We start from the raw sequence: 22,281 nt of genomic DNA, 5'->3' as shown, positions 1-22,281 counted from the left end.
TCACTAAGTGTCATTTCCTTGTCTTTCTTCCTTTCTCACCCGGCTTCTAGCTCTCTTCTTTCTTTTTTCTCTTTCTCTGGCTCTCTCTCTTTCTTTTCTTTTCTTCTCTTTTCTCTTCTCTTCTCATTTTTTTTCTTCTTCTTTTCCTCCTTTTTTTCCTTCCTCTTTTTTTTGGCGCCGCCAATAGGGGGGGCCGCGGCCGTTTCGGCCCCCCCTTGGATCCGCCACTGTGTTTTATACGCGCGCTGCGGTGACTTCGTGAAAACAAAATCAAAGCGTTCTATGTAGTTTCGCCTCGTGTTTTCACGAAGTGACGGTTATGCGAAAAATATATAGCGCCCTCTAAAGTTCTGGAAATTGCTTCCTTTGAATTCTGTGGTTGAAGCTCCATCCTGTCTTCCCAAACCCAGTGGCGGATCCAGGGGTGGGCCGAAACGGCCGCGGCCCCCCCCCCCCCTATTAGCGGCGCAAAAAAATTGAGATGGAAAAAAAGAGGAAGAAAAAAAGAAAGAAAAAAAGAAAGAAAAAAAAGGGGAAAAAAAAGGAGAAGATAAAAGAAAAGAGAAGAAAAAAGAAAAGAAAAGAGAGAGAGAGTTCAAAAAAGAGGAAAGAAAAAGAAGAGAGGAGCCGGGGAGAAAGAAAGACAACGAAATGGCACTAAAAATTAGTGACAGTAACGACGAATAAGGGAAAGACAAGGGGAAGGGGGGGTGCGTGAAGGCGGATGCATTGAGGGGAGGGGGGGTGCGTGAAGGCGGATGCATTGAGGGGAGGGGGGGGGGAGGGGTGACTGGCCGTATTCTTATTTTTAGGTTATGCGAAACTGAGTCGGAATTATGCTTCTTTTAAAAAAAATCTTACCATGCTTGTTTATGTTAAGCCGTAGTGCATGAAAAGGTTAGAGTAGAAACACTTCTGAAAAGGCCGCGCCCGCCGGCCGGCCCCTCCAAAGAACCGCAGAATGGTAATCTATAAATTATGGCTTGGGAGTCGTTATTAAGGAGGGGGCCAGCCCTACTCAAATGGTAGTGACGGTAACGATGGATAAGGGAATAAGGAGGAAAGGGATGCACATGCAGGCGCGTACGCAAGGGGGGGGGGTCGAACCCCCCCCCCCTCAAATTTGTGTCAAGTTGTCAAGTTGGTCCTGATGTGTATAATGCGTAGACCAGGGGTTCTCAAACTTTTTCTTTGACGGTCCAGAAGCGAATTCTATGAAAGCTGTAAGGTCCGAAATGACACTTGTATACTGAAGATAATGAGGCTTGTTTTTGGTCTTTATCTGATCCAAGGAGAATTGTTACAGTTTAAAAAAAAACAGAACCGCCAGTGCTTCCACTCGTTTAAATAAAGTTTCCTGAAAAATAACACCCAATATCCTGGAATTTGAAGGAATTTTCTTAAAACTTTCAAAATGCCTCTTACGTGGATTTATTTTTTGGATGAATCGCTATGACGTTTTAATATATATTATTTATTGAGTGGGCTTATTTTGCTTTCGAATGGATCCATACAACATGGAAGAGCTTGAGGGGCCTGGCAGAGCCTTTTCAAGAGAGAAATTGTCTTTAGAAATTGTCTTTTAAATTCACACTAGCGTATAGCACTAGCGAGCTCTCCGATCCAGGCTAGACTCTTCGCGAGCGGTTTCATTGGAATTTTAAGCGGTTCCATTGGAATTAATCGAGAAATTCCCCTCGCTAGCGTGTAAATAAAAAATAGCTAGCTGACTGGCTCTCCAATCAATTAGGGCTTCTACAATCTTAATCAGGGGCGGCGATTTCTTTTCATGACCAGGGGGGGACGGACGAAATGCGAGGGACGAGGGAACATAGTGAGCAAGAGGGGCCAGTGGCGTAATGAGCAGAAACGTTGGGGTGTGTGTGTGTGGGTGTAGGGGGGGGGGCTCAAGTGTTTACGATCAGGTAGAGCAAAGCGAGCGAAGCAAAAATCTTAAATTGGCGTGGGGTCCAGGGGCAAAGCCCCGGCGGGAGTCAAGGGCGGAGCCCCATGAAGCTCAGGAGTTCTTTAGGCATTTAATTACGGTCAGATGAGCATTTTGATAAGGTTTATTTGTGATACTGGCAGGTCACTAATTTGGAGTGAGGCCTAGGGGGCGGCGCCCCCAGAATCTCAGGGTTTTAAGGCATCAAATTATGATCAGACGGATGAGCATCTAGGGGCCGCCTTAGGGCCCTCGGAAGGGTCCAGGGGGTAGAGCCCCGGGATTCCAGGGGAATATAATGCCATTTTAGCAACATTTGTAAATTGTTGGTATCAAATTAGAAATAAACCATGTTTGATTTTATTGGGGGGGGGGGGGTACTGGTCCCCCCCCCCATCAGTACGCCAGTGAACGGGGAGGAGGTGACGGAAGTGACTACCCCCATAGAGCCATATGATAAGTCTTATTATATAGCTCTATGCTACCCCCTCACAGGTTTGTTGTATTACAAAATTACATTCTTTAGCAAAACTATAGTATAAAAATTACAAGCAATATACTTTTTTCACACTTCAATTTTACTTTGCCGGTATCTAGTGTGCATTCCGAAGGGTTGTAAATATATATTAGGTAAATGTTAGTAAGTAGGCAGGAAGGGACTTTTTAAAAGAGCAAGCTGAATATTCATTTTTGTACCACAGATCTTATTCTATAACTCTTAATCTTGTACACATACAATGTAAACTGTGTTTACGTGATACCAACAGAATACATATTTCTACAATATTTACTCGTACATTTTGAAGGATATTAGTAAACCTCCATTTTAGGCCACAGTCCATGGGCTAGTAGTACTACCCAATTTTTCACATATCGGTCCCTTTCTGAATTGCCCACGCCCTCACCCTCCCCCCCCCCCCCCCCAAGAAAAAATATTTTCAAATTGTTACATGTATACACAATATAATTGATGTGTCAACCTTCTTAATGATTATTGACCTCCTTTAAATTTATATATGGAAGACTTTAGAAGACAACTGTTACAGTTCAACTATAGGGCATGCTTTAAAGCATCTTCTAATCTGTCCTGACTAAAATGTAAAACATTGTTCACATTTTGTATTCTTTGTTGAAAAACTTGCTTGCTGGCAAAAGTGTATGCATGTTTAAATTTTTGTTTACATGTCTAGTCCGGTTAATAATAGCACGCAATGATGTTATTATTCGACACGTTATTCACATTATCCTATCGATAAGCGTAACGATTTGCTTTAGTATCATATAACAAATATAACAAGTGACAAGTATATACAACAATGGGCAAATATTATTGTTTCCAGACCGATGATTTAAGTGAGAAGAACTTCATTTAATATTGAAGCTGTTGCCGTTTGTATATACATAAACTGAAGTTTAATGGTGTAGATTTGTTTGAGACTATATAGCCTTTACTGAGATATATCTCCAATCAAATCAAATTTAGTGATGTTATCGAACAACTTAAACAATATCAATCTTCTATTCTCCTAAATAAATCTAAGAAACTTGAAAATTGCATTACAATGTAAATTCATCGTTAGTGAAAATGTTATACAATATACAACAATGGGCAAATAATTGTTTCCAGACCGACGATTTAAGTGAGAAGAACTTCATTTAATATTGGAGCTGTTGCCGTTTGTATATACATAAACTTGAAATAATAAGTAGCCTTGAAAGTGTCGCAATATATCATGTGTGAGTGAGCTTGAAGTTTAATAGTGTAGATTTGTTTGAGAGTATAATAGCCTTTACTGAGATATATCTCCAATCAAATCGAATTGAGTGATGTTATCGAACAACTTAACAATATCAATCTTCTATTCTCCTAAATAGACCTGGGAAACGTGAAAATTGCATTACAATGTAAATTCATCGTTAGTGAAAATGTAATACAATATGCAACAATGGGCAAATAATTGTTTCCAGACCAATGATTTAAATGGCCCATGACATCGAAATACAAGTGTATTCCTGTTGGTGTGCAGTCCTGCATACATCTCTTATTTTGATATGTAAACTTCTGAATTTGTTTCATAGATTTTTAAATATTTGTTGAAATATTTGTTTTTCAAACTTGCTAAGCTCCACCCCAAAAACCTCCAGATCTCATTCCCCTTGTGACATCATCTGTCAGTCATCAATGTGCTAACTTGAGAAAGTGGCATGTAACTTTGCCAAAGTTGACCACCTGTTACAATACCACAAACCATAGCAACATATAAGTTGCCTGGTAATGAGGATTAATGCCTTCCAAAAGGGCACTAGCGCCTTGACTTGGTTTCGAACCCGGGTCACCGGATGACAAGACTACTGCTCTACCGATTTTAAATTATCAGCCTGGCAAATATATACACTTAATATGTTGTATTACTCCTTACTGAAAAGAGCAAGCGGAATATTCATTTTTGTAGCACACTAGCACTGATCTATTTCTATAACTCTTAATCTTGTAAATATACAGTGTAAACTGTGCTTACGTGATACCAATGGAATATATAGATTTTCTACAATATTTACTTGTATGTTTTGAAGGATATTATGCAAGGGATGCTATAGCGAACGAGCGAGAATATTTGTTTGCATTTTTATTAGTCTAAACGCTGTACTCTTGGGCCCTCCAGAGCTTATAAGTGTGTTGCAGTCTGTAGTCAGTATTTGATATTCATTTTTTGCACTTTTTCGGATTTCCGGGGGACGTGTCCCCGTCCCCCTGGGATCGCCGCCCCTGCCTACAATTAATGTGGCTAATCACAGCCGCTGCTAGCTACACGCCCGAGTATGTACAGCTCCAGCAATCCAAAAATAGACTCTGTCTCCAGTCATTCGCACAGTATACTTGACTGAACAATAAAAAAAATATGCGCGGCCTGGACGTACGTACGTACGTACATTTCCGCGCGCCCAGTCTAAGAATTCAGACTCGTATTCCGAATATACATGCATGTAGACATGTTACACGATTTAAATTAATGGCTGTGCAGTGAATAATTGTCCCGAGGATGATTAGAAATATATTGACATTTAAGTTATACTGACATTAAACTTAATTATTGAAAATATATCGCCATTTTGTTTTAATGTAGATATTTCGTTTGATATAGTTGCAAAATATAAGTTATTTGCAATCGAATGCAACTCAACATTTTTTGCAACGCCCCATTATAAAATCATAACACTTCAAACATAAAAACAACTAAATAATACGCCAAACTTTCTGTTTTAAGGTTTTTCTGAAAATAAACGTTAACAAATAGAGTGGACACTTTTCGCCAATCGCAGACTCATATCGCCCATCTAGGAGACGCATATCGCCGGTGGAATGCGGCGAGACGCGTCTCTAAGACGCGTATCGCCTGGCGATATGCGTCTGTACAGACGTGAATTCGCTAAGACACATAACGCCACGACACCGGCCGGCCATACGTAAATGGCAGTGACGGTAACGATGGATTAGGAGGAAGGGGTGCATACGTGAACTGCAAGCGTATTGGGGATGATCATACTTTCATTTTAGAGTGTGCAATCTGGGTCGGAATCCAGCATAATATATTTTTTTAAAAGAGGTTCACATAAAAACACTCATGATAAAGCCGCGCCCGGCCCCTACAACATCATTTTGGATTTTCAGATGATGGGGCGGGTGGCAGGGGTAGGGGGCAAAGTTCGCCCCACTCTTCAAGTACCCCCCAAAGGGCCACTTTTACTTTGTTAAGAAGTGCCCCTTCCCCTTTTTAACTCGGATAAGCGCACATTTCATCAACACATGTGCCCCCTTTCCTATCTGATAAGGGCTATTTAGAAAAATGAGGCCCTTCATAAATAAAAAGTGTCCCTTTTCATCTCTGGTAAATGACCATTTTCATATATGAGAAGTTAATTCTTTTCACTTCAGTGCTCTCTTCACCTCCGATAATTTCCCCTATTCAAATCTGAGAGATGCTCGTTTTACTTTGAAAAGTACCCCTTCCCCTCCTGATAAGTACTCTTTTCATCTATGATGGGTGCCCATTTTCACCTTTGCTAACTGCCCTTTTATTTTGAATCGTTCCCCTTTTCCTTTCTAATAAGGGACCTATCCCCTTTTCATAAATGCCCCTTTTCACCTCTGATAAATCAATTTCCGATGGATGCCCCTTTTCCGTCGACAAATGCCCATTTCCCATACTCATAAGTGCCCTATCTCATTTCTGGTGAGTGCCTCCTTTCAGGTGTAAGAAGTGCCCCGTTTGAATCTTTGATAATTACTCTTTGTACCTTGACACATGCTCCTTTTTTAAGTGTCTTTATCCCTTTCGATAAGTGTCCCCTTAACCTCTCATCATCAGGCACGTAGCCATGGGGGGCACGGGGGGGGGGGGGCACGTGCCCCCCTAACTTGCTCATCATTAGTCTTGCACCTAATTTAAAGCGACTAAGAGTAATTTCCCCTAAAGCTCGCTCGCTCCCTCGCATTTATAGATGATACAATTATATGTCACTTTAAAACAAAGTTTTTTCAGTCTTCCGTGATGCTTATAACCCCATCATGATTTGTTTTTTTCCTCTTTATAAGATGTAATTTTTCACTCTGCGACCTCACAGATCTTACATTTTGTTCTCGCTCGCAAATAAATATTCAGACAATCACACCCAGCCGAAAGTGTGATGCTTAAGCAATATCTTTTTATAAAGAAAAACAAATATTGAAATCGTCCCTGATAATGGAATCACAATAAAAGGGTATATACCAATGTCTAAAAAAATGTATATTTTCGCTTTGAGATTTCGCTTTGTAGGTGCCCTTTTTTGTTGGTGCTTTCCACTTTGGAAATAGCTCCGCCGCCCCTGCTTACGCATTAGCGCCAGCGTTAATTTTGCGCTTGCGCGCACAGGGGGTGTCTGTATGTGTGTGTGTGTGTGTGTGGCATGGGTGTCGATCTGTCACTGATACCTATTCATCAGGGGGGGATGATCTATTCATTCACCCCCCCCCCCCCCCTGATGAATAAGTATTACGTGAGGATCGACACCCATGGTGTGTGGGGAGGGGGGGGGGTTCCTCTCTAGCTCTGAAGCTGAATTTTTTTTACCTGGATTCGTGCGATTTGGTTAATACTTTTAGAGGGAGTCTGAGGGGTGATGTGCCCCCCTCTGAAGCTGACATTTTTTGGATTTTTGAAACTGGATTCGTGCGTTTTGGTTTATACTTTTTGGGGGAGTCTGATTTGATTTCAAAACACCTGCAGTTTAATGCGGGATGGGGTTGCAGCCTCTCTTTCCCCGAAAATTTAAAAAATACCAATATGCATTTGTTATATCTTATCTCGTATATTTTGGTGACGATTAACACTTTCACAACATATATACATAAGCTCAAATTCCGCTCACTCGCTTCGCTCGCTCGCCAAATTATTAAACCAGGAAACAGATATTGGAGCAAGAGGCTTCAGCCCCCACTGATGGAAATGTCAAAAAAATTGCGCGCGAGCATAACTTGAAAACGGGGAATGTTGATATCGGACAAGAGATGTGACGTGAGCATGTCCCCTTTCCAAAATAATGGTGCCCGTTTGTAGGTACCAGTACACTATTAAAGTACAGTGCTTCTAATATGACCTTGTCAGTATTGGTAAGTTTAAATAACGGTCTGCGCGAATTTCGAATTTCCGGCCCCCCCCCCCCCCCTATTGGAAAATCCTGGATCCGCGCCTGCAAACCCGCACCTTTTTTGGATTTAGATACTTGAAGATATGCCCTTTCCAGCCAAATGCAAACATATTTACCCTAACGCTGACCCACTTTGCGAAAATTGCCCTCCAAATATGCAGTTATTAAGAAAATTGCGAAATAACTTCAACTCGCTTTATAATGGCGATCTTTATACCTTAGTCAATGAAATTAAAGTACCCGTAAAGTTATCGCCCAAAATTATGATTTTACTATGCATTACGTAACAGCCGACTGACCGCAATGAATGCCCTTTTGAATGATGCTTTTCGCCCCCTTACCGTCCTTTTTTACCTCGAAATTTTGTAAGCGTATTCTGAGTGGCCAAACGCAGGGCAGCCCGAAACAGGATTCTAAGACGAAATTTTATACTCTGCATGATTATGTTAGTTTGGATGGCCATTTCTGCCACAGCATGCGTCATCATGTGTTCTTCACATTTACCACAATTCCATTCGCTGCGCTTATGAGCAGGCACGTAGCCACGGGGGAGGGGGGCACGTGCGCCCCCAAAAAAATATTTCCAAGATCGGTTGAACTTTCTTAGACCCCTTTTTTTACCTCGATCGATTACATGTATGTGCCCCCCCCCCAAAAAAAAAAAAACAGAAAAAAAAACATCAATCTCTGGCTACGTGCCTGCTTATGAGCCCTTTCTATAGGTCCCTTCCTCTATCCCAATTCTTTTCAAATTTCTTAGACGTAGTCTCTAGCATCCCATCAAGGTCACTGAAATCTCAGTTCGTTCTCCAGGCGCCATTTTTACCGTTCAGTCGGGCCATTTTTGAGGCCTTTCTTTCGCCCTAGATACCTATCTCAACCATCACAGAAGCTACATACTTCTGACAAATTGCTTTGGATGGTCCGAGAGAAGCTCTTTCGTTTGACATGTAGAAACACGGCGTCATTGCACGCATATCGTTGTGCCACGATTGCATTTGTAGCTGTAAACTGTAATGGTAAAGTCTATGGTAGAACTTATGAAACCGCATGAGGGGGCTCATTTTTGATGACCCTAAAAGTAACATGTCTATGCAAATTTATTGCTTACTTACTTGCTTAAGTCGGGTCAACTGCCCGAGCTGTGATGGCTATCCACACATTCCTGTCCAGCATGGCTGCTTTTATCTCTGACAGTTCAAGTCCCGTATCCTTCTTGAGTAGGTCTGTATAAGTAAGATGAGGTCTTCCAGGTTTCTTCTTCCCGTGTTTAGGCTTCCAGAGTAAAAGCTGAGATATTGGTTCATTGATGTTCCTACAGCTGTGGCCTGCAAAACGTAGTCTTCTTTCCCTGATCTTTTCTGATACTTTTGGTAGATTCCCGTACAGCTCCTTATTGGTTATATGCTGGCTCCAGTGCACGTTAAATGCTGTCCTAAGAAGTCTGGTGTAGCAACCATCTAATTCTTTTGCCAGCTTTGTTGTAACTGCCCATGCTTCGCAGCCGTATAGAAGCACAGATTCAACTGTAGCAACAAACAAACGTTGTTTGAACTGCCTAGGAAGAGAAGATTTCCAGATTCTTCCAAGCTTGCTACACGCTCTCCATGCTGCTGACTTACGAGCTTTCACATCTTTTTCTGTGCTCACCATCAGTGCTCCCAGGTACTTGAAATCAGGTACATTCTCCAACTGAGTTTCATCGTTTGTTTTTATAGTGATGATCCCCCTGTGATTGAATGACATGAACTTGGTTTTGCCTGAATTCATCCGGAGCCCGACCTTGCCTACCGATGTCTCCACCCTGCTCAGGAGTTTTTGGGCTTGCTCTAATTCCTCAGATAGCAGGGCTATGTCATCGGCGAAATCTAGGTCTGTTATGATTTCCGGACCAACTCTCCTACTTCTCCTTCTTTCTAGTTGGAATCCAAGTTCTTCTTCATGGCCGTCTATAGCTGCTCGCAAGGCATAATCGAGGACTATTACAAATAGGTAAGGTGCAAGCGTGTCACCTTGAAGCACACCAGCCATGATTTCAAAGAGGTCAGTCTCTCCATCAGGTGATATTACTTTTGCTTTGGTGTCTTCGTACATCTTGCCAATAGCATTCACCAGTTGTTCCGGTATGCCATATGCAGTAAGGATCTTCAACATCGAAGGCTTTGCGAAAGTCAATAAATGTGATAATAGCCGGGAGCTGATTTTCTTTTACTCCTTCTATAAGCCTGCGAAGTGCCAAAATATGTCCCACTGTGTTCCTTCCAACTCTGAATCCATTTTGGTTGGTTCTCAGGTGACTATCAAGTACAGGTCTGATCCTGTTCAAAATCAATCTATTGAAAGTTTTGGCCACGATGGAGCTTAGACTGATTCCTCGATAGTTTCCTCCTTGGCTCAGGTCTCCAGACTTTGGTATTGGTACAATATTCAGTATGGACCATTGGTGGGGCTTTTCTTCATTGATCAAATTTATTACGAAACAGCAAGAGTGACACCTTGCCAAATGCTGTTTTTTAAATGCCACATTCCTCATTCCCCGAAGGAAAAAAAAATATTATTTTCTGAAAATAGAGAATTTCAAGGTCATATATAATTAATTGGTACAAAATACTCAAAAATTCAATATGTGACAGTCATTTTGAGTAAAATATTGGCAACGAACATTTGGCAACCATGGAAATAAAATGGAATGGAACTGATGTCATCTCTTACTCGGATTTATACCTATTCGATCAGAAATATTGATATTTCAACCTCCAAATAATGTTTTTATCATTCACTGAGCGGAATTCATTAAATCCATTAATTAATATGAAGGTCCATCTACATGAGGCCTGCCCAACAGTTCTTCTTGCGTCAAGCTAAGTGTGGTGGCTATAATATTAATATGTCCAATCATGCCCCCCCCCCCTTTTTTTTTGGGGGGGGGGTACCAATTTGATACGCTTAAAACGGAAAAACTTGATGTATAGTTTGACCATATTTGAAGAACAAAATTATTGGTGTAATATAGCTATGAAATACAATCAATTCAAGTCACAGAGGTTTGGAAACAGTACATTGAAAATCTAAATCCGAAATCTGTTGCCAATTTTGGCGAAGTACCGCTTTGTATTCATTATGTGCATTACTTTGTCCCAAAGCATGTTGGGCGAGCGCTTGAATCTCCGAGATAACTTGACCAAAAAAAATCTGTCCCTATATTGCAAACACACACAAAAAAGTCAGATTTTGTGTGTGCTCGATACAGACTGAGTGTCCTGAAACTATCAGAGGAAGAAAAAAAAAAACATGTGACAATTATGGAAAATATCAGGGGGATTTTTTTTTTTTACATGACTTTGACTTTATTATAACTGGAATTATTAGAATTTCTTTCTAATTTCCATTAAGGGTACCTTTTCCTAATGCAATATGAGCCCCTAGTGGTCAATATGCATTTCGACCACTAGTCTTAAACCGGTGTGGTCTTATCTGGTATACGGTATCATGTACCTGGCTACTAAATTTTTTTTTGTCAATGTCATTGTAGGATCCGGATGCACAACGTACCATGTTGGAGGAGACTCAAAAACTAGGCCTGTTGGAGGAGACTCAAAAAATAGCCCTGAAAGCCCTCGGATTCCGACTATCTATGCCATCACACCAACCTACACCAGGCCGGTCCAGAAGGCGGAGCTGGTGAGGTTGACCCAGACTTTTCTCCATGTTAGCAACTTCCACTGGATTGTGGTGGAGGATTCCGAGAGGAAGACCCAGCTTGTGTCAAGATTCTTGACAAACTCTGGCCTGCCCTACACTCACCTGAATGTCAGAACACAAGACAAGTACAGACAGAAACATCGGGGTGTTCCTCAGAGGAATATTGGTATTGACTGGATTCTAGAGAATGTTACTCGAGATGAGGAAGGGGTAGTCTACTTTGCAGATGATGACAACACATACAGCTTGCGTCTTTTTGAAGAGGTAGATAAGAGTATTTCTGGTAGCTAATTAAAAAAATTAGTACTGTAACAGAACGGATCCTACTTGAGTCCTATTATAATGAAAGGGTAATATATTTCTTGATATACTTAGGGTGTATATGGGCAGAATGTATAGCTTTGCATCCAAAGAAATTCAATAACATCAGTCATTGCAAAGGAAGGTACTAAGAGCATGATCTCATAATTTACAGAAGGAAATGAGAGTTCAGATTTTGATATTTAAGTGTGCATGGAACAAAAAGAAAATAAGCTATAATAAGATATTCACTACAGCGACAGAGATAGATTATGTGTGCTTTTTTTGCTTCATGGGAACTCATTTTAATGACAACGTGATACATGACAGGCAAAAAGGGATAAATTTCATGCAGACAATTGTTTTGCCTGCTGTGAATAGGTTAAGGTCCAGCAGGTAAAAATATTCAAACCTACTGATATTGAGACTGCATGTATGGTGGATGAAAGCCCTGTTTTATTCGCATAACTCACTCCCATGTTTTTCATGTTCATTGCAGATGAGAACGACTCAAAAGGTGAGTGTATGGCCTGTGGGACTAGCTGGTGGGCTTCGCTTTGAGGGCCCTATCTTAAACGATGCAGGAAAGGTGTCCTCATGGCACACAATGTGGGCACCCGATCGAGCCTTTGCAACTGACATGGCTGGCTTTGCAGTGAGTCTGAAACACTTCAGGCAGCAGCCACGTGTTAGGTTTGACCTCAACTCAAGGCCGGGTTATGTGGAGGATACCCTTCTTGTTCAGCTAGGGTTTAAGAAGGAAGACTTGGAGCCTCTGGCAGAGAAGTGTTCAAAGGTATCTATCTGCTGTGATGATTGTCCATAGAAATCCTGACATAAAATGACTGACTGGTCTCCATGTCTACCAACACTTATAATAGAGGCAGTCTGTCCAGTCAAAGAAATAAGCTGAACAACCAAATTTCAACTGATTTGTTTAACAGGCTCTGAAATTAAAATATGCAAAAAGTTGGAGGACCCATCAGAAGATCCACATTTCAGGTTGATGGTACAATAGTGAACATTAGGTTTAGATGCTCAAGTGACATGATCCTGTAAATACCCATTCAACTTCTATTTCTAGGAATGTTGGTTTATTATATAAAATGAAGAAATTAATCCCATGTTATACGCTTGTTATGCGTTATAATTCATTGATATTACCGTATATTACATATTGCAATTTAGTATGGGGCCACCAGCGCAAAACCCAAAATCATACATTTATTTATTGCAAAAGAAAGCCCTTGGTATATTTACTTGTTCACTATATTTATCTCACACAAGTCCAATATTTTACAAACTGAAAACCCTTGAAGTTTGAAGTTTGAAGTTTTATTTATTCCACATTTTACATAGAAAAAAAAGTTTATATTCCTTTCTTTTTTTGTACAGGCGTATATTATTATAAGAGTAGATTTCACACAAGAAAAAAAAAACAGAACAAACTTAAAGGATTCACATCAAATATAATGTACTGAAAATAACTGAGTTCGAAATTTCGAAATATGTATATATAAAAGGCTAGGTAGAACAATGTAAAATGTGGGGAGCCTAAAAATAAAAAGCATAGCTTGTATGTGAATAGCTAGGCTCCCGTTCTGAGTAACACAATATATAGTAGGTCTGGATTTAAAAGGTAGTATAGGAGGCGAAAACGGAGTAGTATGGTATGAGATTCTAGAGACGTACAAGGAGAGTGAATTTGAGAAGAAACGAAAAAAAAAAAGAGTAAAGAAAATAATATAATAATGATAAGTAGGAGAAGGTGAAGAATGGAAGAAAGAGGAAGAAGAGGAAGACGAAAAAGAAGTGGAAGAAGAAGAGGCAGAAGAAGAATAAGAGAAAGCAAATTGACGAAATCAATAATATATTTTTAATTTTTATATAGAGCTTAATACAAATGTCTCTAAGCGCTTTACAAATATACTATTACCCCGGTCATTGGATTAAGTGCTTGCCCGCACACAATGTGTGCACAATCTCCACTCCCTGGGGAGCATTCCAGCCAGGCATTACATGACGCTCAAAAACTGTTTGACCAACAATGACGGTCGCATCCTACCGGGTACCCATTTAACACCTGGGTGGAGAGTAACAATTGCAGGTTAATATCTTGCCAAAGGATATTAGTGCCGTGTCGGGATGGCATTGTAAAATAACAAGAACAAAGTCTGTATAACCACCTGTACGACCGCCTGTACGATCCAGCGCGACATCAACATTACTTTTATACATACTTACTCAAAAGGAAACACCTGAGCTTTCGTTTAAATTAATTAATGGAGGGGCTTTCAACTAGTTCGTTATTCAGGCTGTTCCAGAATTTGGGTCCAGTAAAAATAATTGTTTTGTTAGCAAAAACGGTGCAAGTTTGAGGGAGATGAAAATGATTTGTCTGTCTAGTAGGGTAAGAATGTATAGTATTATTGCGTCGAAAAAAGGGGACGAAAGCATCTGGTAAATTATCTTTCGATAGTTCATACATAAATATTCCAATATTATATAAGTGCAAGTCAGATATTTTAAGAATATTAAAATTATAGAAAAGCATATTTGTATGGGCAAAAAAACCAACATTAACAGCCCTTACAGTATTCGACATAAATCGCTAATATACAAAGTTTACTGATCATGTTTAAGTATTTAAATAATATGCTCCCTCTTTCATTTCAAAACTTTTACACTATGAAAGTAAAGCCATTCACTCTTACCCTACCCGTAATTCCTCAACTTTGCATCTAGTCAACCCGAAATTACTTATTGCCCATAGATCCATAAGACACCATGGTCCTGACCTATGAAACTCATCCTCATCATCATCATCAGCCTCATCTGCATTTCCAATATCACCATCATCGAAATTTGAATTTTTAATTACCTATCCGTTCTGCTTAATAAATATGTTAATCTATTTCATGAGTTTTGTCTGGGGCTGTCGTACTATCAAGCAATCTGCTTACAATGACAGCCCTTCTTCCACAATTAATTGTATAATGTTTAATACCGTTTGAGGAAATGTAGCATTTATGACAGTTTATCATTTCTTTTTTGCTTATTTATGATTCATTGTCAGAAAAATAGTTATTGTACTTTATATTATTATTGTTATCGAAAAACTGTGTACTTACATGAATGCAGAAGAAAATCAAATCAAATCAAACCAAATCAAGTGAGAAGTGTTAATTTCTAGTGGATAATTGGCCAGGCTATTATGGAGTTCACATCCCTCCCATTGCTCCAATGTCTGTTGGCAAGACATTGTCTGCCTAGACCCAACTGAATAAATGGGTACTGTGACAATGTTTTTTCGAAGGTTTCAGTGCCTTACCAGCATACATAGGCGCCGGAAGTGGGGGGGGGGGGGGGGGCAGGGGGCAGGGGCAGCTGCCCCCCCCCCCCAAAAAAAAAACAACGCATTTTTGCCCCCCAAAAACGCCCCCCCCCCTCAAAAAAAAAAAAAAAAAGCAGTTAAGGAGTAAAGATGGTTTGTATTTTTAACCCAAAAGAACATGACAATAATAAAAACCTGATTAAATGACGTATGAGATTCCATTCAAAGAAAAAGAAAGTTAACAGGAATTAAATTTCCTAAACATTGCGCATGCTACCTATATTTATCAATGGAGGTTTTTATAATAGCGATACGCGCATATGGTGGACATATTGCGAGAGAATGGGAAAGCGTGTCTGTTTTTTTGTTAGGGGTGAGAAGCTTATGAGCCCCTGAACGCTGGCGTACTGATGGGGGGGGGGGTATTTTTTTATTCGATACCAGTGATTTACAAATGTTGCTGAAATGACAAGATTTTCCGGTATATTTTCTCTTTTTTTTTGTTAGTCATACCTTTTTATGCGTTTGTTGGAAAATTTGAAATTTACAAATTTACAGTCGGGCGAAAAATATGCTTATTTAGAAGCATCTATGTTAGGGTCTGCAGAACGGCCGGGCTCGGGGACTCGTGCCACCCTCAATTGTTGACAAGTTTGTTACAGAGAAAAAGAAAGAAAGAAAGAGGAAAAAAATAAGTGACCTGCCAATGTCACTAATGAGGTATCAAAATATGCTCATCTGACCGTAATTAAATGCCTAAAACCCCAGAGCTTACGGGGGCTCCGCCCCCAGACCCCAACAAGGGCCCTAAGGCGGGGCCCTGGATGCTCATCCGACCGTAATTAAATGTCTAAAAACCCTAGAGCTTCCGGGGGCTCTGCTCCCTGGACTCTCCGCCAATTAGTGGCCTGCCAGTGTCACAAATAAGGTATCTAAATATGCTTATCTGACCATAATTTTAATGCCTAAAACCCCTAAACTTCTGGGGGCTCAGCCCCTTGACCCGCTACCGGGGCCCAGGCCCTGGACCCCACGCCATTTTACGCTCTACCTGATTTTTAATAATCCACTTTGAAAACGTTCCGCGGGGCCTGCCCTGCATGTAACGTGTAAGAGTGATGGTGATGCAGATTTTTCTTCTGCCCCCCCCCCTTCCAAACGTTTTTGCTCGTTACGTCACTGCCCCTGGAAGGTGAGCCCCCTGGAATGTTTGCCCCCCCCCCCCCTCAATCCAAAACTGCTTCCGGCGCGCCTGCTTACCAGACGAGAGATGTAAGATTATATGGGGACTAGCTGGACCCGCGGAAATCCGCGGGATTCTAGAGGGGGGCGGGGGGTGTAAATAGATATATAGAGACTGTCTAAATTAAAACCACCAAGAACTTTATTTGCCATTCAGGCCATTAAAAAAATGTTTTGCGTCCCCGCCCGCTTACTTTTTGGGGGCCGCCTCCTATTTTTTTTTTTTTTTTTGAAGAAAAAAAACATGAAAAGCACTGCTAAAATGTATTTCTGATTTTAAAAAAGAAAAAAAAAAATTGTCGGCCGCCATCTTGAAAAATAGCCCGAATGTCAGGGAAAATGTACCGAGCGGCCATTTTGAAAGAAAAAAAAAGGGCCTCCTCCTTCCCATTTTTCGAAAAAACAGGACGCCAAACATGTTTTTTTTTTAATTTGGCCTTATATAAAAAAAATAAAAAAACGATCCAACTGACCCCACGCCAATTAGTGACTCGCAAGTGTCACAAATAAAGTATTAAAAATATGCTCATCTGACCCTAATTAAACGCCTAAACCCCCCGAGCTTTCGGGGGTTTATGGCCCCTTGAAACCCGTGGACCCCACGCCTATATTATATATACACTCAACCCGCTGCGATCTGATCTCTCCCCCCCCCCCAACTTTGAAGAATGTAACCCCCGAGCTCTTGGGGGTTTATGGCCCCTTGAAACCCGTGGACCCCACCCCTATATTATATATACACTCAACTCAGGACCCGCGGAAATCCGAGGGATTCTAGAGGGGGGCGCAGGCAAAAAATTAAGTTTTTCATTTTGGAGGCTCCATTTCAAATTTTTGGGAAATTTTGGGGGGCTACTTTTTCAACTTTCGGGGGCTCTTTTTTCTGGGGCTACTTTTTCATTAATTCATAAAAGGATAGGCCTACACTTTGTTGAGATTTATTTAGTAGGCTAAGGTTTCAGGCTTCCTACTTCATAATTGCCTATTTAAAAAAAAAAAACATTTTTCTAGTTCAATAACTAAGTTTTCATGCATTGATTTGATGCAAGAACTGTAACATAATGAACCTAGATTGTGATTATTTCTGACCATGAATTTCGATAATCATTTTTCAAAGTAAAATTTTCACAAGAAAATCAGACAGTCGTTTAAAAACGTAGACATTAGTAATATTTTTACTAATTCTAAGCTCAGGTTTCGTAAATCTATTCACGAAACTATATTGAAATCGCGGCAATAATGATGCAAACCAACAGATAACAATTTCAAAGTGTCAAATGAGTTGAGATGAGCTTGCAGGAAGCTCAACACCGGCGCCGCAGGCGTCGGACGCCTGCGGGGCGCGGTCCCGGTGTTGGAGCTTCCTGCAAGCTCATCTCAACTCACACACACTGCACTGCGTGTTGATTGAAGGCAGTTTGCGACTGAACTGTCAGTCCAATGGTTTTCTTGTGAAAACTTTCCTTTAGAAAATGATAATCAAAATGTATACATGGCCGTAATAATCACAAAATAAGCTTTGATTTCATACCTCCATTCACGAAAACTATATAAAAATCGCGGCAATCATGATGGAAATAGGTCTCTAAGTTAGGACGTGGACGGGAAGCTTCGTGTGTATCTCTGTGGCTTGTGCAGCGCTAAAGCACATCCTATAGCACATCCTATAGCAAGACGCTTTACTCTCGGTGATCCCGCCCTTTGCATAGAGCATTTAATACGCAACATAATGTGAGTGGTTGGTCATTTGTTGTGTGTCTCTTTGAGAACTGCAAAGAAATGAGTGTGATCGACGGCGCGGTCTATATAGAGAATATCATACAGGAAGATACCTAACACGGGGTAAGTCATACCCATTCAGCGTGCATTTAATACGTAACTTAATGTGAGTGGATAGTCATCGGTCGTGTGTCTACGGATGTTATGTTGAATATCCATGAGGTTTCTCTGTCGTCACGCATATCATGCATTATGCATATCGCGTCTGTTTTCGCCCTGGACGTCGACACGGAGGAGGACCTCGGGCGGAGTATAGCCAATTCGACAGAGTTGACTCTCCCGCGGACGACGGCACCGGTTACCGGTACCCCGAGGGGAGGGTTCAGGAGGAGATAGCTGCACCAACTTCGGTCGGCGATCTCATTAAAAAACAATAGAATACAAAGGCCGGCGGAGACGTCGCGCCCCCCGCGGAGCCTTAGCGTATTACTTATAGTGATAACAATTTAATTACTTTGGAGTTTGGAAGCACTAAGGAATATTTTCTTGTAATCGAATATACCTTGTAAATGAATAGATTAAGATAATATTTTTCTTATTTTAATTATGAAATTTTATTTTTACTCTTTATTTCATTCAACCAGGTACTAGTCTGGCACACAAGGACTGAGAAACCTGATTGGGTATTTGAGAAGAAACTGATCGCACTTGGTAAACCATCAGATCCAACAATAGAAGTATAATAGAGGTGTAATATAATATTCATGGGATGCTATCATGACTTCGAAAAGGCATTCGATGCGGTCTCCCATAGATTTTTGTTTAAAACATTATAAATATTCAATTTGGGGATTTCTATTAGTCGATGGATTCAAACTTGGTATAATGAAAACAAGTCTTCACTTTACATCAATCGTTATTGGTCTAAACGTTTTTTTTGTTATATGTGTGCAGACATTTTGGCCATTTTACTTCGTCAAAATAAATATATTAAAGGTATAGATATTGAAGGTAATGTCAACAAATTTATACAGTGTGCTGACGATGCAACCCTTTTTTAGATGGTTCAAACGAGTCTCTGAACAGTTCCCTTTTTGTGATTGATTCTTTTTTCTTCAATGATTACAAATTAATTAAAGTAAAACTAAAATAGTTTGGATTGGATCAAAAAATTACAGCCCTTACAGAATAAAAACCAGAACGAAATTGTTGTGGGTTGACGATGGTTGTTTCACATCTTTAGGAATTATTTTTTCTTTAAATTGAGATAACATGGTATCTTTGATTATATGCTAGTCCAGAATTTGGCCTATTTAATTTTGATCTCCACCACACCAACGCTACCTCTCCCTACTTACTTGCTACCAGCCGATGATGGCGTGATCATTAAATTAGGACGCCGGCTGGCTGCGGTGAGCATAATTATGAGTTTGTTGATAACGCCATCTTCGACGGCTTGAATCAAGTGTGTAGGGAAATTATAAAGGACCGTGCAGATTCTGGACTAATTATATGCCAGCTTTGAATGAAGTGAAACGACTAATCCCAGCTTGGTCAAATAGGAACATAACCCCATAAGGTAAAGTAACTCTCGTCAGGACGCTTTTTCTTTCAAAATTTAACTATTTAATTCTTACTTTGCCAAACCCGCGTTCATTAAAGAGCTGTACAAGCTATCATTCATTTTGTTTGTGGAGAAAGAAATCTGATTGTATCCAAGTGTGTAACTCATATATGGATGGAGGTGTGAAGATGGTTAATACAGAATGTTTCTTTACTTCGCTCAAAAATAACTTGGATATGTATAACGGATTCATCGACAGTATGTGTTTAAAATCTTTTATGAGCTCTGTTCCATTCTCAGATTGTAATTTTTCACTTTACGGTTATAGTTATTTAGAAAAGTTTATTGATTTAATAACGAATCCTTTTTGGAAAGATGTAGTTTCTTCGTGGTGTGTTTTTGGAAGGGGCAAATAAATGCTCCAGCAAAGAAGAGTTTTGCTCTGAACTCCTTTTCCACAATGAAGACATTGTAATAAATAAAAACGTTGTTAAATTTAGACACTGGAACCAGAAGGGTGTAAGATTTGTAGATGGTAAAGTTTTAAGCAGACAACAAAATTATTGAAACTTACAATATTTCTTTTGACTACCTAACATATTTCATTATAAAAGAGGAGATTGGTGAAAGGTTGGACAGTTTTTCACAACCTTTAATGAAGTTTACCAACTCACTTAGACCATATACTCTTAGTACTTTGATGAAGCAAAGAAAAGGATGTAAAATTATCTACGTTTCAATGGTAAAAGGAAGGGTATAAAATAACGTAAAAAGGAAAGAACATGGGAAGAGAAAATTCGACAACAAATCTCATTACAGAAATGGCGTTGTTTTAATTCTATATATACCATACAAAACAATACAAGACGTTACACACAGATGGTTTTAATATTGCTTGATCAATTGCATTACTCCAACAAACTCTTATTTGTGTAAAATATAGGTTAAATCAAGTAGCGCATGTTCATTCTGTTTTTTTGCATGAAGAACTATTGAACATCTATTTTTTTTAATTTCACATAGTGAGGAAGGTATGGGAATTCGAGAAATCACACCCAATAAATTCAATAAAGCTTTAAATTCACTTACCATTTGGTTTAAATGGGTAATATACAGCGTGAGTCCCAAAAAAGTTTACACTTAGAAAATTGCTAATTATTTAAAAAATCATCTATGAACAGTAAATTATTATACATCTTATAAGTATTTAGTATAATTTTTGTGTGGTATGTGTTCATTGAGATGGCGCTCTTGTAAATACCTTCATGGTACGCGTTGACACTCTGGGCGGGGTACTTTCTGATCTTTATACAAATCTAGTCTGGAGCTTTATAAGGCTACCCCCCACCCCCCCCCCTATTTTATTTATTACAAAACGTAGCAAAATAATAACTAAAATCAATACGACCAAGTATGCGATTATGGTGAAAATTAGATCATTAAAAAAAATAACATAATCACTTGTCTAAAAGGAAGAGAAAACATCAAAGTTATAAGCACAGAGCATGACCAAAAGTGTTTGTTTTTTGCACTTTCTGGATTATCTTATTATAGACTCCCCCTCCACATCCCCTCTTTCTTTTTTTTCAAAGAAAATTTAAAAACGATTATCAAAACACTAAATTGTTAGTAGAGTGAGCATGCAAACAATTTATAAACCCCTTTTTTTTGGAGATTTTATGAAAGGTGTCTACTAAAAAAAGTAAGGGGTCTAACTGCAGCCCCCCCCCCCCCGTTTCGCGGCCCCTGATGCGTGAGTTGACATACTCCAGAAACATAACTTTTTCTGATTTTTGCTCATTTAACTCCAGAAACATACCCCTTTTTCCGATCTTTGGCGTTTTTGCACCCTAAACGCGTCAAGCACATATCTTGCCTTAACCAACAAAAAGTACCGGTACCCTTTCTACTCGTTTTTTTTAATCGCGCGTGTGTACAGCAATATGGTTGATTATGTTCATTCTTTATGGGAGGGATGTGGTCTGCTTGGGCAGTATTGGTCCATTATGCGACGTCATTAAAACATCGTTATTTTTCTGGCGATTCTCATGTATATCCCAGATGCTATAGAGGTGGTTGTATTTGTATTGTTATAAATCACCCGATATGTAGTTGACCTAAAACTTGTACGATGGCCATCTGTTAGCTTACCAGTTTCTAGTGATACATTAGTTGGCATATTTAATAGTAGCCACTATTATTATTATTATTTTATATTTGTGATTTTCTTTGAATTTCCACTTTAAAGAAAAGTTCAACAATTCAACAGCACTATCTGGTACATTTTCATAGAGCCAGGTTTCGGTAAAACACATCAAACAGGCCTCTCTGTATTCGTGCATGTATTTAGATAAGGTTTCGAGTTCAGTCATGTTATGGGATGTGTCGTAGCTGGCGTCTATCAGGGGAGTATGATCGGGGATGTGGTAAGGCGGGGTTGGAGCGTTTATGCTACCTACCGGAATCTTTGTGGGAAGGAGCCATCTCCAAGTCAGGCGTGAAATTTAAAAAGAATGAAAATTGGTCTTAGCTATGCAAAGAGACTTTCCAACACCCGTAAAAATGTCTGTGGTACCTTTAAGATCGCATGAGGAAGACAAATACAGAGACAAGAGACAGAGACAGAGAAAGACAGAGAGAAAGAAAGAGAGAGAGATAGAGAGAGAGAGAGAGAGAGAGAGAGGGGGGGCGGTGAAAGAAAGGCGGAGAGGGTGAAATTGATAAACATGTAAAGCTGTTACCAAAACAGATGAATGTCTGAAATTTCAACGTTGATATAAAGTGTTT

General features: G+C 39.8%; 1 protein-coding gene across 1 annotated transcript; it reads left to right on the top strand.

Annotated features, from left to right (window-relative positions):
- Positions 1–4,315: 4,315 nt before the first annotated feature.
- On the top strand, positions 4,316–18,941 carry LOC593423 (galactosylgalactosylxylosylprotein 3-beta-glucuronosyltransferase 2-like; the record flags this gene model as incomplete). Its single annotated transcript, XM_030999138.1, is given in 4 exon segments — positions 4,316–4,429; positions 11,060–11,599; positions 12,135–12,431; positions 18,575–18,941. Coding segments are annotated over 4 exon segments (1,050 nt in total), but the record flags the coding sequence as incomplete, so codon positions are not given.
- Between the last annotated feature and the right edge of the window lie 3,340 nt (positions 18,942–22,281).

The sequence above is a fragment of the Strongylocentrotus purpuratus genome, unplaced genomic scaffold (genome assembly GCF_000002235.5).
Source record: "Strongylocentrotus purpuratus isolate Spur 01 unplaced genomic scaffold, Spur_5.0 spur5_scaffold_5, whole genome shotgun sequence".
Taxonomy (NCBI): domain Eukaryota; kingdom Metazoa; phylum Echinodermata; class Echinoidea; order Camarodonta; family Strongylocentrotidae; genus Strongylocentrotus; species Strongylocentrotus purpuratus.
The sequence above is the reverse complement of the archived record's forward strand: the minus strand, read 5'-3'. Positions and strand labels throughout refer to the sequence as shown.